General features: G+C 48.4%; 1 protein-coding gene across 3 annotated transcripts in view; it reads right to left on the bottom strand.

Moving 5' to 3' along the window:
* Window positions 1-18,309, bottom strand: part of ZCWPW1 (zinc finger CW-type and PWWP domain containing 1) — a 28,381-nt gene extending 10,072 nt beyond the window's left edge. Inside the window, exons 1-10 of one of the 3 annotated variants that reach the window (XM_078850985.1) lie at window positions 18,216-18,309; window positions 15,474-15,790; window positions 13,767-13,845; window positions 12,362-12,428; window positions 9,352-9,503; window positions 8,563-8,694; window positions 7,737-7,853; window positions 6,512-6,632; window positions 1,606-1,681; window positions 960-1,064 (exon numbers count right to left, since the gene is read on the bottom strand). In XM_078850985.1, the coding sequence (XP_078707111.1) occupies window positions 960-1,064; window positions 1,606-1,681; window positions 6,512-6,632; window positions 7,737-7,853; window positions 8,563-8,694; window positions 9,352-9,503; window positions 12,362-12,428; window positions 13,767-13,845; window positions 15,474-15,776 (1,152 nt within the window). In that variant the 5' untranslated portion in view covers window positions 15,777-15,790; window positions 18,216-18,309. Of the gene's footprint in view, window positions 1-608; window positions 1,065-1,605; window positions 1,682-6,511; window positions 6,633-7,736; window positions 7,854-8,562; window positions 8,695-9,351; window positions 9,504-12,361; window positions 12,429-13,766; window positions 13,846-15,473; window positions 15,791-18,215 lie in introns of those variants that run through there. The other 2 variants (XM_073327005.2, XM_078850986.1) reach the window with 2 other exon arrangements.
* Window positions 18,310-18,549: the final 240 nt, after the last annotated feature.

The following is an 18,549-nucleotide window of genomic DNA, read 5'->3' as shown; positions in this document are numbered from 1 at the left end:
AGAATGGGGTTGCGTTCCTGACCATCTTGGATAATAGCCATTGATGGACCTATCCTCCAGGGACTTATCTATTTCTTTTTTGAAAAGTTATACTTTTATACAGTATACAGTTATACTTTTGGCCTTCACAACATCCCCTGGCAATGAATTCCACAGGTTGACTGTGTGTTTTGTGAAGAAATACTTCCTTTTGGTTGTTTTAAACCTGCTGCCTATTAATTTCATTGGGTCACTTCTACTTCTCGTGTTATGCAAAGGGGAAAATAATACTTCCCTATGCACTTTCTCCTCACCATTCATGATTTTATAGACCTTTATCACATCTATTCTTGGTTGTCTCTTTTTAGAGTCCCAAGGCTTTTTAATCTCCCATGATATGGAAGCTGTTCCATAGCCTTAATCATTTTTGTTGCCCTCCTCTGCATCTTTTCCAATTCTAAGATATCTTTTTTGAGATGGGGTGACCAGATCTGCACACAGTATTCAAGATGTGGGTGTACCACGGATTTATATAATGGCATTATGATATCTTCTGTCTTGTTATCTATCCCCTTCCTAATGGTTCCGAACACTGTTAGCTTTTTCGACTGCCACTGCCCATTGAGCAGATGTTTTCAGAGAACTATCCACGATGACAACAAGATGTCCTTCTTGAGTGTTAACAGCCTGATTTAGACCCCATCGCTTTTGTCCATGTAGCTGAGTTTATTTTTTCCAATGTGCATTAATATGTACTTATCAGCATTGAATTTCGTCTGCCATTTTGTTGCCCAGTCACCCAGTTTAATGAGACCCCTTTGTTGCTCTTCACAGTCTTCTTTGGACTTAACTATTTTCAGTAATTTTGTATCATCTGCAGATTTTGCCACCTCACTGTTTACCCCCTTTTCCAGATCATTCATGAATATGTTGAACAGCACTGGTCCCAGTGCGGATCCTTGGGGAAACTCGCTATTTACCAAACCCAGGCTCTCTGTGGAAAACTCATGGAAGTTCCTCAGCATGGTCGCAGAGATCCAGGCGCGGCAGACAGCTTCTCCGAAAAACGTCACATGGTACTTGGACTGAAAAGAGAAATGGACAGGGCTGAGTTAACTTTGTGTCAGATTGTTACATTAACTCCTAGAGACAGACAAGGTGGGTGAGGTGTCCCTGTTAAATCCATGGTGTCTGGTTGATGTCCTCAGTGAGGTAACCCTTTCAGTGGGACGAAGGGTTTGGTTGGCATGGAATTGTAGGGGAGATTACAGAGAGAGCATCCTTTGTTCTGGGAGGCTGATAAATGACCAGACAAGGTGTATATGGACTTGGCAGAAGCTGTGCCAGCCACCCCAGTAATATGAGATGGGGAAGTCTGTAATAATGAGGGGGGAAGGTATGGAGGAGTACACACAGAGCCCTGCCATGGGGAGGGGAGGTGGGAACAGGGGTAAGGAGAATGGGCGGCACACATAGCCACTGGCATGGGGATGAGGAGCTGCAGGGAGACCCCAACATAGGAGGGGATGAGAGGGTGGCACACAGGGTGGAACAGAGCCCTCTGGTGGGTGTAATGAGCTCACAAAGTGTGTGACCCCCCCTTGTGTAAAATACAATACCGCTTACAGGAAGAGAATCCAACCGGGATGAAAAGAGGAAATACTCCCCGATGTCAGGGTCACACTCCACCATGGCAGGCCACCTGCATGCACCACAAAAGGGGAACATCAGTATGGTCAGGCCATTAATTTTCTGATTTCCTCTGAGATGTTAACACATGAAAAAGGTGGGAGTTGGTTTACATGGTACCAACAGTTAGAGCACTATTCAGTCAATCTGCTCCGTCCATCGCTGAAATCAAGTGCTTTAAGGATCCTTAGAAAAAAGGAATGCAACACAATAAAGTGTGAGGAAGGTAACGAGATAGAGACACGCAGCCAGCGGCTGTGTTTTCGACTGTAGTCAACTTAGGCCAGCTGGCCCCTGAAATGTCAATGCTTTCTACAAGGGAACAAGAAATGGAACTAGTGCATCTAATAAAAACATTTGTGGTGATCTGTTGACACAGCGATCTCTGAGGTAGCCCAGCAAGTTGTGTTGGTAAAGTATATCTTCCAGAAAAACATCCAGTCTGCATTTGAAGAAATTAAGAGATGACTATCCACCCCTTCTTCCCTTGGGAGTTTGTTCTGTTGGTTATTCACCTGTGCTGTAAAAAGCACTTCCTTATTTCTCATTCGACTTCCAGCCACTGATTTTTGTTCTGTTGTTCTTCACTAGAGTAACGAGCCTTTTAGTACCCTGTGTTTTCTCCCCAGGAAGATACTTAGACTCCAAGATCAAGTCACCGTTCAGTCTTCATTTTTATAAACTAGACAGACTGAGCTCCTTCCGGGCTTGTCTACAGTACTGCTAAAGTTGATGTTACTCACGTCACTCGGGGGTGTGGAAAACCCCCGCCCAAGCAATGTAAGTTACATCGACTTAAAGCGGTCTCTACAATGTGCTATGTTGGCGGCAGACGATCTCCGGCCAACATATCTTCCACCTCTTGGTAGTGGCAGTAGTGAAGACAAGCCCTAAATCTCTGAATTATTTTGGGGGCAGTCCCATGGCCTGCATTATATAGGAGGCCAGACTACATGATCACAATGGTTCCTTCTTGCCTCTGAATCTATGAATCTCTGAGTCAACAGATCAGCACATGCCACACAGTGCAAGTTTTTGGGATGTCGTTCTGTTTCATAAGGCCTTGTTGGCGGATTTTGTCAGGACAGCTATCCCAGTATAGTTGTACTGGTAAACCCTCTACCATGAACGCAGTTGTATCAGGGCAAAAGCACTTACACCAGTAAAGCTTATGTTGGTTCCCCTGTCCTGGTATAGGCATGGTTATCCCAGTATAATCACGTTTACATTAAGACTTTGGATATGTCTGCGTTACAGAGACTATCCCCGCAGAACCCTGGAGTGCAGACGCCGCCTAGCCTGACAAAGGGGGGGGTTTGGTTGCTGTAGGAACATCACTTCCCCAAACAAAGTTAGCTATTGCTATGTCTATACTTCAAATGCTACAGCGGCACAGCTGCCCCGACTTATGCAATTAAGCCGACCTAATTTTCTAGTGTAGATCAGGCCTACCTTAATGGTCACAGCTGCGTCTATGCTAGGTTTTTTCACACTCCTGACCAAAGCAGCCATAGAATAGAATATCAGAGTTGGAAGGGCCATGCCGATGTAACTTTTCAGTATAGCCCAGGGCCTTCCCTGGCATAGCTCAGTCAGTTAAAAAAAAAAAAAAAGATCACACCCCTAACCAACATCCCTGTGCTGGGAAAATGTAAGTATAGACTCGACCTTCTTGTTGCTGAGTGTGACGATGTGACGCAGCAGGGAGGGGGGAGTGTTGACCTGGGAATGTGCCCTGGGGATGGGAGACCTGAGAGCCTGTCACCTGAGCCAGGAGGGGGTGGGGGAGGTAACACCTCTGCCCAGGAATGTGAAGAGGCTGCAGGAGAGAGTTGCTGGGGGGGGTTAGTTTCAGTTTGGGGCTGGGTGGAAGAACGCAGGGAACCCCAGGGCTGGGGTCTAAGCTCCCTGCTCCCCCAGAAGGACTTGACTGAGGGGTCCTGGTTGTACCCACAAGCTCTGTTTTGGACTGTGTTCCTGTCGTCTAAAAAACCTCCGTTTTACTGGCTGGCTGAGAGTCTCAGTGAATCCCAGGAAGAGGGGTGCAGGGCCTGGACTCCCCCACACTCCGTGACACTGAGGTCCTGAGGTTTTAATAGCCATCTGCCATCATAAAATCTTTAAATTCATGGGCCTGGCAAAACTCCTGCTAACAGCAACGGGAGAGGAACTGGGAGCTGTTTCCCTTCCAGCTTGTGCAGTCCTAGCGAGTAAGAATCGATTTGTCTTTTAAGCACGGCACCCTTCAAATTCAGTCCAACACCCGCCCGTGCATGGGTCTCCCTACATGCATCTCCCTGCAGAGGCGAAGCGCCTGGGGGAGCCTACGCTGAGCGACTGAGTTACTGAGATTTGCCAGCTTCCTGTCAGGGGAAGAGGCCTCTGTCTGTGTTTTTCAGCTGAAGACAGCAGCTGTGGCTGCAGAGTGCCCAGAAAGGCCAGGGGACGCTTGGACAGCGCAGCGAGGGATTCCAGCAGAGTCAGCTGTTGTAAAGACCGCAGCAAGCCAGCCTCAACTGGAGAGTTTTTCGCTGCCATCTCTTTGATCCCACCGGTGTGGAATAAAACAAGATCATGTGGGACGCAGGCCAGGCTTTCTGCACTGCAGCTTGTATTCCCAGCCTCCGGCTCCCCAAGCTGACGTGGGCTAACGAGCATGTCCCAAAAGGGGATGTGAGCACACCATGCTGCCACACAACTGATATCTGCTGGCATTTCTAGCCTCTTTCACCTGTGAAGATCACAGGACATCTGAAACACTGATACACACATATTACACGGGCATCACTTCCCCCACTGTTGAGATGCAGCCACCTCTGGGGTGGGGCACAGCAGCAGATAAACGGTGCACAGCAGCACAGCACTTTGGGGTGGGAAATGAAGAAAGATTTTCCTATCCACCTGAAACTGGAAGGGAGAATTTGGGGAGGCAGAATGGAATGAGCAGCGGGAATTTTACTTGTGAAGAGTAGATGTGATCTTTGGTTTTACATTTGACTCAGAGGACAGTGGCACCAGTATTTCCCTACATAACACCAGAGGCCGTGGGTGGAAGGGATTTTGAAAGGTACTGCAGTGGGACTCACCCCTTGCTTCCCAGCTCTGCCTCAGTCTCTGTGTGTGAACCATCTCGGGTCTGTCTTCACTGCAGAGTTAGCCTGGGTGTTTTAGCCTAGCCTAGCTCTGAGCAGCCACTCTGCAGAGCCATATCCGAGGTGCTGAGTTCTCACCGGTACTGAGATCCCCCGTGCATTGCCAGGACTTCGGGGGCACATCTCGTGGTCCTTAGCGCGGCAGTAAGATGAGCCACTCTATGATTCGTCCTCAGTGAGTTGTGGGTGAACGTGAACCTGTCTGTCCTTCTGAGCACACAGGGGGAATTGTGGCAAGGAGCTAGAGGACTATCAGCCCCTCCTCACTGCAAAGTGCCAGGTTACCAGACTGAATGAAAGCCTTACTCAGGCTTTACCCTGTACCCCAGCCAGGCCAGCGAGCCCAGATTCAAAAGCACCACTAAACTCGGGTCAGAGGATTTTGTGTGTGGATGGGAGCTGGGATAAGGGAAACAGTGGAGTTAGAGCCCAGGTTATCTGTGCAGTGAAGACATATCCCCAATGTCCCTAGGCCTCAGCTCTTCCCCCTTCAGGAAAATAACCCTGTGCTTGTCTTATTTATTTAGCCTGTGAGCTTGCTGGGGCAGGGACTGTCTCTCACTACCTGTCTGTGCAGCGCCCAGCCCTGATCTCCAATGGTGCTTCCGTGTTATTTTTAATTATTTATTGTCACGGAGTCCCTGGGCGATGCTCTGGAACTGCTCCCCATGAAGCCAGTCAGGACTCTGGGGCAGTCGCCTTCCTGTGAGCAGCCTGTCTGCAGGACACACAGCTCACCCAGCTTCCACCTTCCCAGGTCTGACCTCAGAGCCTTCAGCCTCCTCTGCCTCTCCGTGCGCTTCCCCCCAGCGAGTCCGCTCAGGCTGGGTCCTGGGGAAGCCAGAGGGTCCTGCCCCCCAACTCTGCAGTCAGATGGGACTCTCAGCCAGCCAGTAACACAGAAGGTTTATTAGACGACAGGGACATGGTCTAACACAGAGCTTGTAGGTGCAGAGAACAGGACCCCTCAGCTGGGTCCATTTTGGGGGCAGTGAGCCAGACAACCACGTCTGCCCTTCACTCCATGTCCCAGCCAGCCCCAAACTGCCACCTCCCTCCAGCCCCTCCTCCTCTGGGCTTTGTCCCTTTCCCGGGCCAGGAGGTCACCTGATCCCTTTGTTCTCCAACCCTTTAGCTCTCACCTTGCAGGGGGGAAGGGCCAGGCCATCCGTGGCCAGGAAACAGGGTGTCGGCCATTCTCTGTGTCCAGACCCCTGCCCACACCTGCCCTCTAGGGCTCTGCAAGGATCATACACCCTTACCCCACCCCCTAGATATTTTAGAACTGCCTAGGGGAAACTGAGGCACCCCCACACTATTCAGAGGAAACATTAAGAACAGTCCCACTTAGTCACACTTATATAAGAGGAACACCAAGAGGCCTAACCCGAGATCAGGGCCCGCATTGTGCCAGGCTCAGCGTGACCAAAGAGCTGACCGTCTGAAGAGACAAACGCCAGCGTTTGAGAGGAGAAACTGAGGCCCGGGGCAGTGACGTAATTTTGCCAATGTCACTCGGCAGCCAGGAACAGATCCCAAGTTTCTGCAATCCCAATCCAGCACTCTATCCCAAGTGGGATAAGTGGGCCACACTATGGTTTACAAGCGCACTGTGCAGTCTATTTTCAAAAGCTTCTACCTCTGTTTATAGTTAAGTGGCTTAACATTTTACCAGCGTTATTGACACCTACCATGGGTAGCCAAACTGTTTGGCCCATATGATTGACCCAGGCACATAGGAAGCATACACGACCTCGTTTTCAGATCCCGACCACGTCTCCTCGGGTACATCGCAGCTGTTGTACTCCAGGTCTGTGATAAACAAACCACACCAACCATCACAGCTGAGCGGGAAATAGCCTCCCATGGGAAATTCTGAGAATTGTGACATTTTGTTTAATTTCGAGTCAGGGCCCAAAGTAGAAATATCAGAATTTTTCATGAAATGAAATATTTCATTTCAACCTTACCATATTGTTTTGTTTCAACTTTATTGTTTTGATTCATCTAACATAATATAATGCAATATAACATAATACAAACGTCAAACTGATAACGCTGAAACGAAGCTTTCAACCTTGTCGAAATGAAACCTCGCAATGAGAGACTAAAGAAACTCAATCCGTTTAGTTCAAGGAGCAGGTTAAGACGTGACTTCATCAGAGTACTTGCATGGGGAAAAGGTTTCTAATACCAGACAGCTTTTTTAATCTAGTACACAGGTGGATTTTAAATGAAGGCTGGATGTCTTTCTCAAAGACCTGTTATAGCTCAAACAGAAGTTATGCGCAAGGTGAAATTCTCCACTTTGTGCTACACAGGAAGTCTGACTAGGTGTTCAGAATGGCCCCTAAAAAGTCTATGAATCTGTTTATCCTCAGGTAGTGTAAATCAGCATTGCGGACTTCACTGAAGCCAATGAATGATTTGCTAATTCTGAATGTCAGGACACCTGGAGGAGAAATCCTCCTGGCCTTTTGGAGTAGGAACAATGGAAAGGTGATTTTTGCCTTAGAATTGCAATCAGGTTGGATCTACAGCCTCAGCGCCAACCAGGAAAAATTTCAAGACTTCTCGGCACTTGCAAGCAGGACTGAATTTTCAAAAGAGAGTGAAACCCATTTCAGGTTTCCAAAGCTCTCAGGCCAGCGGGAAGGAGAGCTTTTGGGGAAAATCCAGCTCTAAACATCCCTTGTTTGTGTGACTAAATGGGAGGTGAATGGCCTGGAAAAGCTGCTCTCTAGGCCCTACTGTGGAGGATTTTTGTGACAAGGACACATGTGCTTTAGAATTTAGACTGAAGCTTTAGAATTTAAACTTGTTCCCGCCCCACAACCAATCAAATGGTCACTAGCAGCTTGGGCTAGATTTGAGCTGGTGACCTAGAGGTCAAAAAAAGGCCACTCTCCTGTTTACCTGTGTTTTGGCTGCATGTCCAGTCTTCGGGAAGAACAGAGGGATCAATATCACTGCTAAGACGGCGCCATTTCTCACAGCTGGGATAAGAACACTGGACCCACGCCACGCACTGATCTACAGCACAACAACACAAACACACAGCAGCTTCAGGGGCCTACTACTAGCACCCAGCACAAACCGGAGGCTCCGAAATCACAAGTCAAAGACACGGAACCTGAGGAAATGTAGTTAATCTCATCATTGGTGAAACCACCACTAAACAGGGTGACTTAACGGGCATCACTAATTTGATAGAACTCTATTGGATGAGCTAGCCTAAGCCCATGTGGCAGATGACATGATCACATAGATCCTTTCTGGCCTTGGAACCTACGAATCCTCTAGCCTAGGACTTGCCAAACCTGTCAGTTTCCTGCAGTGCCACAAGCTTCCTATATGGCCTGCGGCAAGTCACCTCGCTGTGCCTCAGTTTCCCACCTGTACCATAGGGATAACCTACCCTATAGAGCTGCTGTGAGGATAAACACATCAAAGAGTGTGATGTGCCTTGAGATCTACTGATTTCTAAGTTTGGGGTTATTAAACTATGAAGGCCATTTTTATGCTGAATGGGAACATTCCTACATAATCCAGATTCACACCTTTAATGAATCCAGATTAATTTTCTTGAGTGTAAACAAGGCCTCCCCATGGTTTTGGAAAGTGTGGGGCTAGCCCCAGTGCCAAATCTGGAAGTCTCCACATTTATTCAATTTACACCCAGGTTTTCCTTCCCCCTCCCCTGGTGTTAAACTTTCAGAAACACAGGACTGACTGAGCTCACTGAAAGTGCTTTCTCCTCCTTCCTCTGTTTCCTCTTGGTCAGCGATCAGGGTGTAGCCTTGAACTATTTTCTTCGGCTCTCCTTTCCGTTGACGCTTACGCCTTTCTTTGTTTGCTTCCGTGCTCTCATCTGCTAGCGACCAAGAGAAAACACCAGACTCAAAAACACAGACAGGGGTGGTGGGGGCAGAGGCTGTTGTAACACAACAGGTGATGGAGTTATTGTTTGTCTTGATGGGGCTCTGGTTTCAGTCACTGATCCCAGCGGGAGCGGGGGGGAGGGGGTGTCACCTTCCAGCAGCTACTTTCTTCCCTCTTATTCCTGCATCCCCATCGGGCTCGAAGAGCTAAGGCACAAGTCTTCCCACATGGCAGGTCAAAGTCATGGGCCTGCTGGTGAGTGAGCACACTTCTCTCAGGCTTAAAAACTCCTTCACATCTCTGCTTCCATCCAGGAAACACACTGCAGTGCAGAGGGCTAGGACAAAGGCCAGTGTGGCACTTAAAATCCTACTTCAGCCCCGGCTTAAAGAAACTGTCTGCTGTTATTGGTTTCTACTGTGTTCAAGGAAACAAGACATTCTTTGTAAACAAGCAGGATTGCACCAAAGAAACACCTGACTTGGATCATCAGTTTCTCATCCTCACCCGGCAAGGCCCCAAACACTGGCTCACCGCTAAGGCCAAAGAAGCACCAATCCCCATCCGTCTTCATAGGAGAGAGACTTTGATGCAGTGGCCCACTATAATTACAAATGTACGTCTGTATTTGCACACACAAAAGACTTACGCAGTTCCTTTCTCATCTTGTTTAAAGAAAGTTTATTGCGTTTCTTTGCTTTGGGCAGAGACTCTTTTAGGTCCACGGCAGAGACTGTTCCTTTGGGCTCATCGCTGTGCTGAACCAAATTCCCTGCAGGTAGGGAGGTCTCCAAAGTCTCCCTAAAACAAATATTGGCGAGGATCAATTCATGGCTGTTATTTATTGTTTGGATTACCTGCTGGTGCTGTACAGACACACAACAAAAAGACGACACCTTGACTCACCGTTAACAGGAGGTTAACCTATCATAAAGGTGACAGTACACCTGCCTACACCAATATGAGAGAGAGACTATGGAGATATAGATAGATCACATTAGCACCTTGTGTCATCAGTTACATTGCTGCAAAACAGATGTGAAAAGACAACGGTTCTCATTTCACATCCGTTTTGCCCAGGGGGCAAGTGGGGGATCGGGTCTCTGCACCCCTTTGAATATCTTGCTTTTCATTTTTTTCAGCATTCTCAAGCAGCTACTTTTGGGTGGATAATATTTTTACAGAGAACATGCACCATCTAGAGGCCAGACCATAACTTACGCTTCTAAAGCCGGTGTATTCCCCTTCCAGCTTCCCCTGCAAAAATGAAGTTAAAAAGGGCAAAAGGTCTGAGTCGATAAGCTAAACAAACATGAGAAGGCTGGCTTGTTTATAGGCAACACATGGGAATGGTAACAGTTTCATGCTCCGTGAGAATGGCAGTGATATACATTTGGGTTCCTTTGGTGATCGCAAGGCGCTCGGGACATTTTAATTGAAATCTCACAGCATTCCCTGTGAAACACAGTCACAGAGAAGGGAAGAAAGAGGCAGAGCCAGGAAGGGAATCTAGGAAATCTGACATCCAGTTCTCTGTTCTCACTGCTAAACCTTCCCCCTCCCGCTGCTCTAACCCACTGGACCCCACTCCTCTCCCACAGCCAGGGATAGGACCCAGGAGTCCTGAATCCCATTCCCTCCTGCTCCAACTTCTACATCACACTCCCCTACCAGAACTCTGAATAAAACCCAGGGATCCTGATCCCAACTCCCCCCTGCTTTCCCTAAATAGCTGGGCAATAGAACCCAGGACTCCTGCCTCCCAGCCCCACTGCTGCTCTGATCCACGAGAACGAATGGAAATATGGATTAATACCATTGATTACATCTAAGGTGGCAGGACCCAAAGGTCCCTGTGCACCAGGAACAGCATGTACACACCGTGGGAGACAGTCCCTGCCCCCAAAAGTTTGTACAACTCCCAAGAAACTCTGTGGCAGCTGGCGTCAACCCGACATGTCTACATTTCACATCCCCGTTTCTACATAGATCTGAATCACAATTTTTCAGAACATCGGCTCAAATTGTTGACACTTTTCCCCAACTGGGGAGGAACGTGAGCGTCGAAATATCCAGATTTCATGAGCTGACTGAGTCCAGTTCAAGGGCGCGGCCCTTTTCTGCTTCATGGCCTGGGCCCAGGGTATGCGGGACGGGAACTGTGGGCGACCAGTCTTCTCAGAGCCAGCTACAGGAAGTCAGGACCATCCCAACCCCAGGAGCACTCCCTCCCTTCTTGGAAAGAAGCACAGAGCAGCAGGTGGAGGTATTGGACAACCCTACCAACCCAAGACCCTCCAGCACACGTGCGATCCTGCCCTTGGGGAGAGGATGAGAGAACAAAGCACTTGAGACCAGCGTTAGTCATGTCACTTACTAATATAACCACAACAGCAGTACAAAGGAGAACAGTTTTCCTTATCTTTATACGAGGGTCATGGAACTGGGATAAGACCCTGGACAGAACAGAGGAGACCTGCCACAGGGCAGAAATGCCACTTTTCGCTTTTGGATTCCTTCAGCTTTAACCTCAATTGTTAAAGTTTCTGGCTGCTCTGGTTTTTCCAGACTCTCTTTTCAATAACAGGGCCCACCACCCCTCCCTGGCCGTCTCTTCCCTGCTCCCCTGACTGTTCACACTGGCCTGACTCTGTCACTCTTTCTCATGGGTTCTTTTCCCTCTGTTTCTATGGCTACAGATAAGGGATGCCTCCCCTGTGTTTGCCCACCGAGCACTATTTGGAAACAACTAGCTAGAAGGAGGAGAAGAGCATATTCTGTAACCTTGGTTCACACACCTCGTAGATAGGCTTTACCGACGGGACTTATGGAATTTGGGCCAGGTCCTCCAGTGGTGGTGATCTGAGTAAATGGAGTTACACCGGTTTACACAAGGCGGGGAACTCGCCCTTTGGCTGAAGGGTGTATTTCTCAGGGTAACTGGCCCTACAATCTTAACGCAAGTGTAAAAGGTCGTAGACTCACTGGCACAGCACCTCCTGCTGGTTGCCTCGGGAATTAGCTCTTTCAGCCCCGGAGCGCCCTCTGCTGGCCAGTGTCTCGCCTGCCTCAGGCCCCTGTGTCCCTCCCAGACCTCGGTGCCCTTTACCTCGGGGTTCTGCCCCAGCAGTACCCCCACACTCCAGGTCTCCCCTCCCAGGGGAACCCCCAACCCCCTAAACCCACCTTGCCTCAGTGGCTACTGCCAGTCGTCATCTAGCCCCCATTCCCTGGGGCAAACTGCAGACTGTAACAGCTACTCATCACTGGCAAGGGGGTCAGACCAGCTGCCTCTGCCTATCCCCGGGCTGCCCCTCTACACCCCAGTACCCCCTTAGACCTTAAACAAGTCCTCAGCCTGGGCAGTTGCCAGGCTGGAGCCCCCCCAGCTCCCCTTTGCCCTTCCCCAGCACTGCTCTGCATCAGGTACCCTGTGCTCCCCAGCAGCTAGGTCCTTCCCACTCCCAGCTGGAGTGAGACTCTGCCTTCTTATTAGGGCCAGCTGAGCCCTGATCGAGCTGGCTACACCTGTGGTCAGCTACTCAGTCAGCTTCCCTCAGCTGTTCTCACTCTTCTTATCTCAGGAGCGGGGTAACCGTCCTGCTACAGCCAGGCATAAGACAATATACTGCAGAATAATGGGACTGATATAAACTCACCTCTTTAAACCTTGTTGTTCTGCCACCTCGGTAGCTTCTACCTCTTGAAATGTCCTCTTGGACTCTTCTGCAAATTGAGATTAGAGCTCTGTAAACCTCACACATTTTATCTGGCAGCTTGTGCCTAGATGGTCATAATTTCATGAGGCGTCACACATTGAAAGGTTGGATGCTGACGCAGGTAATAACTGGACTACGGAGGGAAATGCATTTCCGGATTCCAACAGATTTTCTGCATGCTGTCATTTCAGCTCAACAGGCTGCAACCCTGCAAAGTGACTCCCTACGTAGCCCCGTTAAATAATAATACAAATCAATAATATCTAGCTTTTCTACAGCACTCATCAGAAGAGAGCTCAAGGTGCTTTACAAAGGAGGTGAGTATCATTATTCCCATTTTAAAGGTGGCAAAACTGAGGCACAGCGCAGGGAAGCGATTTGCCCATGGTCACGCAGCAGGCCACATCTCCTAGTTGTGGGACAGTGCTCTACGCACTAGGCCATGCTGCCGTTGAGTTTTCACAGGCCCCAGGTTAAGCACGTGCTTGAGTCTTTAAGAGGATTTATTTGCTTTAAGGTCAGAAGGGAGCATTATGATGATCCAGTCTGATCTTGCACCTAACACAAGCTGTGAATTCCTACCAAACGATTCTGCTGCAGAAAGTCGGGCCAAGTCTAAACTAAGAAAGTTATTCACTGCTGATAACCAGCGATTTTTGCTAGCACAGATCAGGACTGGCGTCGCTCAGAGTTAGCCCGCAATACAGGGGTGTTTACTTCTTTACACCTCCAAAGGCACAAGACATAAAGTGGACCTAAAATCGAAAACAGACACACAAAATATTTAAGCAGGAAACTTACAATGCTGTGGGATGGGGACAATTATCTTTATATTACCTCAATTTCACGATGCCTTGTTTCTGATGGAAATGATTTCTCGGAGTCAACATAAAGTGAGGGGAGGGTCCACTTAATTTGCGTGAAACCTTATGTGCTTTGCCAAGATGCCCCCAGCACGCGGAGAGCCCAAGACAAAAGCCATGGCATGGTGATTCGGGCATGGTGGCCTTTGTTTTGACATGCCAAGGGAACAAGATTCTCTTAATTGGGCCCCAGGCCAGATCCTCAGCTGGTATAACTCCATCAAAGAAGTGATGTCAATTTACTCCAGCTCACGATCAGGACTCATTATGTTTTTAAACTGCTGAAGAAGCTAAAATCCTAGCTTTCAGGCATGTTGAGGACATATTTTAGCCCGTTAAAAGGGACAGGAAACAATTCGGATCTACAAAATGTCTGGCTCATCCAAATAAATACTTCACAGGGCACCAATTTAGCTGTTCTCATTTTAGGTTTCACGAGACGAGCTTCTCTTGGGGTTGCTCAAGAGGCCCTGTCGACTTACCCATACACTCTTGCAAGGACTTCTGCAGCACACACTGGACAATTTCCTCAAACTGCAAGTCGGAGAGGTGACACATCTCCTACAAAGAGAGGGCAGAGTGAGTGACAAATGGCATCATCCGTTAACAGCTGGACTTAACCCTAACAGAGATCCAATAAGTGTTCTTTTAATTTAGCAAATTTAGAGCTGCTCCACAGGGCTTCTGTTAGGGATCAAGCTCCTGGACACCTCTGCCCTCTGAGAAGTTTCCATGATTTGGGGGCTTCTGAGATCGCTTTTAGGGCTACATAACACCATCCTTTGTTAATATTTACTTTCAGTCACGAGCCAGGATGTTATTATTCATAGCACTGTCAAAGAGACACGCCAAATCCTGGGAAATAACATTATTAATATTTAATGCGACGATGTAGCACTATTCCTACTGAAAACACTTTGCATGCTTTAATCCACAGAATACCCCACACAAGGCAGGTTATGTGTCTTAGGGTGGACCCCGACTGTGAGCCTAGGTTCCCACACAGCCGTAAAAAGCTCAGTATGTTAAGGTTATCAAAATGAACGCCAAGAGATTACTTGATCACAGTGTATCAGTACTTTAACGGGGAGAAAATTCCACATACTAAAGGGCTCTTTAATCTACCGGAGAAAAGCAGGACCAAAACTAGCAGCTGGAATTTAAAGTCAGACACATTCAAATGAGAAATGAGTTACAATAGTTTTTAAACAGTGCAGGTAAACAAACTCCCACGTGCAGGGGTGGAGTCTCCATTTCTGGAAGCCTTCCAATCGAGACTGGAGCCTTTCTGGAAGATGTTTTAGTCCAGCACAAGCAATTGGGCCCAATACAGGAGAAGTGGGTGAAAGTCTATGACCTGCGTTACGCAGAAGGTCTCTTTCGGCTGCAGAATCTACAAGATGGATCGAGGTGAGAGTACCATGTATACAATAACCTGCCAGCGACTCAGGAACGTCAAATGGGCACAGGGGATCAAATCCCGAAATGCCCATCCTGGCCCCACAACAGACACCTGAGAAGGTCTGGGTTTTCATCACACTCTGGCAACATTTTTCGAGCCAATAAAAGTCTCATCGAACCAAAAATGGCAACATCAGAGTTATAGAATTTAAGCCTCCAAAAGGGACCACTAGATCAGTGGCTCTCAACCTTTCCAGGCGACTGTACCCCTTTCAGGAGCCTGATTTGTCTTGCGTATCCCCAAGTTACACCTCACTTTAAAAGGACATGCTTACAAAACCAGACATAAAAATACAAGGGCTCATGTCCAGTAACAACCCCACTTCTTGGATCAGGTTTATTCACATAAAACAAACTCAAAAGTCTCTTCCTCGCCAGTCTCACACTGAGTGTCTTCCTGCTCCTTCCTGTCCTGGCCTTCTCTGCAGGCCTCCTTCCCCGCCAGTGTCTCATCTGGCTTCCCCAACTCAGGTGCCTGCAGGAGCCTTCTTATGCCAGTATCTGCAGGCATCTGCCAACATCCACCTGCAAACCCTTCTCTCTCCAGGACTCTTCCTTACATACTCCAGGTCTGATTGTGTCACCTGGCCCTCCGCATTCCCCCAATCTGGGGAGAAGAGTTGGCTATTGGAATAAGCAGGGCTGAGCCAGTTTTTAGAGATACAACTATATAGGAACTAATGAAAGGAAAGTTTTATTCATGTTATTAGATTCTGACATGAAATCACCTTAGCTGATGCTCTGCTTGAGTTCCTTTTGGCTCTCTTTTCTACATCTTGGGCTGTTTCTGGACCTTTCACGTGGCCCATATCCTCTTCCTTTGTTACCCTAGATTTCTTCCACCTCTTCACATCAGTGTCCGGATGGCCCGCTTTCAGTTTTGTTTCAGTTGAGTCGCTTGTCCCTTGGCTCAGCAGGTAGGTCATCGCCTCTTTTGCCCTAGTGTCCTCCTTTCTCCCATGATGCTCAGGTCCTTCCCGCAAAGAAAGGACATGGGGTTTTGCCAACGGAGGGGCAAACGTTTTCTTCATCGTCTTCCCAAGTGCTGAAATTAAAGCAAGAAAGAAACACAATGCAGCACCCCACCACTAATCACAAATACCTCTGACACTGAACTCTGATCTTGTGGACACATAAAAGTTACACCCATTTGTCCATCCCTTGAGTGTAGAATCTTAAATTGATTTAAAAGGGCCATATAGATTTAGGTTGCATCCAGACAAGCATACACGCATTTAACTACCTCCTCTATTACTTGCGGTCTTTATACGAAAACTGGATCTATTTCTAGAAGACACTCTCTAGCTCAGACAGAAGCTATGGGCATTGTGCAGAAATTAATGGGTGAGGCTCCCCATCCTGTGCCAATGTCATACAGGAGGTCAGACTAGATGGTCAAAATGATCTTTTCTGGACTTAATATCTATGAATCTATTAACTGAATTGATTTCTAAATTGAAGCAGGTTTTGTGTGAGAAATGCCTTCTTTTCTTTTCCATCACTTAAGTGTTTCCCAGTTTGCCAGTGGCACAAAGTGGCCAAGTGAATTAACTGTCATATGTTAATTAAAGCCAATGGACCTAAATCTCAAGTCTATTGTAAGGTCTCTTTATACTTCTAGGAACTTTGTATAAATGAGAATCAGGTTCAAGAGCTCCTTTGGTTGCTAGGATCCAGAGTCCTCCTGGTCCAAAGACCTCTCTCTACAAATGTATTTATTGCTACTGTTATTACACTTATGTCAGTGTAAATACAAAGAGGTGTAGTCAATTTACTGGAATTACTTTGGATTTAAACCAGAGTACATTACTGTGCATTCTTTTCATTGTGTTAGCTGTACACACGTAACAAAAGATGGCGTCTGTTCCAAAGAGCTCATAATCTAAGGCCCTAATTCAGCAAGACACTTAAGACGCGCTTAAACCCCGGGGGAGTTAATGGGAATTAAAGATGTGTTTATACACTTGGGTGGGGAGGCATGGACTGCTGAAATGGGCGCCCAAGTGAGGCTAAAGTTTGCCCTGATTGATAGTGAGCTAGCTAAATGTTTAACAACTTATAGCACACAGGAATGTCGTGAGGATGAAATGTTTACATGCCTCTTATGGAACATTTGCCGAACCCTGTAGGCCAGATCCTCAGCTGGTGTAAGCAGCTGATTTACACCAGGTGAGGCTTTGAAGTGTATGTATGGAAAGGGATTACTCAACGCCCTGCAATGTGGTGGCAACAAGAGGTGGCTCTTAAGACCCTTGTGTCTCTGGAGGATGCTTGCGATGGGCGTTAATCCGGCCTGCGAGGCCCAACTCTCCCCTCACACTGGGCCTCTGCTTTACACAAGTATACCTCGGTTGATTCTAGTGGAGTGACTCCAGATGTACACCAGTGTGAGCGAAAGCAGAATTGGTCCCGGATGTGTGGAAAGGAGGGATCAACAGGGCATCCCATGGCTCTTGTGTTGTGCAAAATGGGGTGAAAACCATGCCCATGTTCAACTCCATTTCCACTGAACACCCTATTAAAAATAGGGGTGCCATATCTATCTAGCATTATTTTCTCTCCTCCTAAGCACGCCTCTCCCATGAGACAACGACTAGGGAGTTTTGAGTATTTTGGACAACCATGGGCAACCAAGATCCACATTGGCACCTTTTATGAGGTAAAATAGACATGATTTTTTTAGCTTTTTTGCCCTGCCAGTGTTACCATCTTCGTGCTTTTCTGGCCAGGATGGGGGAGGCAAATAGGCACGAGGTTGGCACATTTTTGGTGCAGCCATGGTAGCGACTAGGGCACCATATTGATACAACAGGCAATGCCATGCAGCGGGGCGACCAGGCCGTATATCAACACCTTTCATGAGGTAAAACAGACATGGGCATTTAGGTTTTTTGGCCCTCCCATGTCTACACATTGGCACGTTTTAAGCACAGGAGCATCTGGGCGCCATATTAGAACAGGAAGCAACACCAAGCAGGGGAGCAACCTGGCCCCCTGTGGACACTTTTATGGGGTAAAAGAGACACAGTTATTAGGGTTTTTTGGCCTTCCCGTGAGATGACGTCGGCACGTTTTGTGTGCAGGGGGCACCATCTTGACACAGGAGGCAACGCCAAGCCAGGGACGACCGGGCCCACTTTTCGAGAGGTAAAACAGACAGTTATCTTGGCGTATTGGCTCCCTGGCGACGCCATACTGGCATCGGTCCCTGGCGCCATATTGACCCAGGAAGGCAGGCCATGGAAGGGGAGGGGCGACTGAGCCTTTTCATGAGGTAAACCAGGCGCGGGGAGGCAATGGGTACCGAAATGGGGCGTGTTTGACCCAAGCCAGGGTCCCTCTATTAGCCTCAACAGGTGGGGACAGTTTTGGCGCCTTTTTTCCTTCAGCGCGCGCGCGCGCGCGCTCCCTCCCCCCACCGCCGCGCGCGCGCGCACCCTCCCTCCCCCCACCGCCGCGCGCGCGCGCACCCTCAAACCGCCCTTGAGCCTCACGCGCTCCTAACGGCCGGGGGAGGGAGGGAGGGAGGGAAAGAAACTCCAGTGCGCACGCGCCACCTCCTCAGCACGGCAGCTGCTCTGTCTCCGCGCCGACAAAGCTAGCTTGAGGCCGGCTCCGTGCGCATGCGCGGTCATCTGAAGGGGGCGCGGAAAGGACGCGTGCGTCTGTCGAACTCACTGCGCATGCTCGTCTTGGCAAAGGCGGGGGTTGGGGTTGCGCATGCGCATTGCCTTAAGTGGGGGGTACTAAGTAGCCATGCTGGTGACCACGTGGTTTTCATTATGTGCTGACCCTATAGATTAT

This window comes from Lepidochelys kempii, chromosome 28 (genome assembly GCF_965140285.1).
Source record: "Lepidochelys kempii isolate rLepKem1 chromosome 28, rLepKem1.hap1, whole genome shotgun sequence".
NCBI classification, from domain to species: Eukaryota; Metazoa; Chordata; order Testudines; family Cheloniidae; genus Lepidochelys; species Lepidochelys kempii.
The sequence above is the reverse complement of the archived record's forward strand: the minus strand, read 5'-3'. Positions and strand labels throughout refer to the sequence as shown.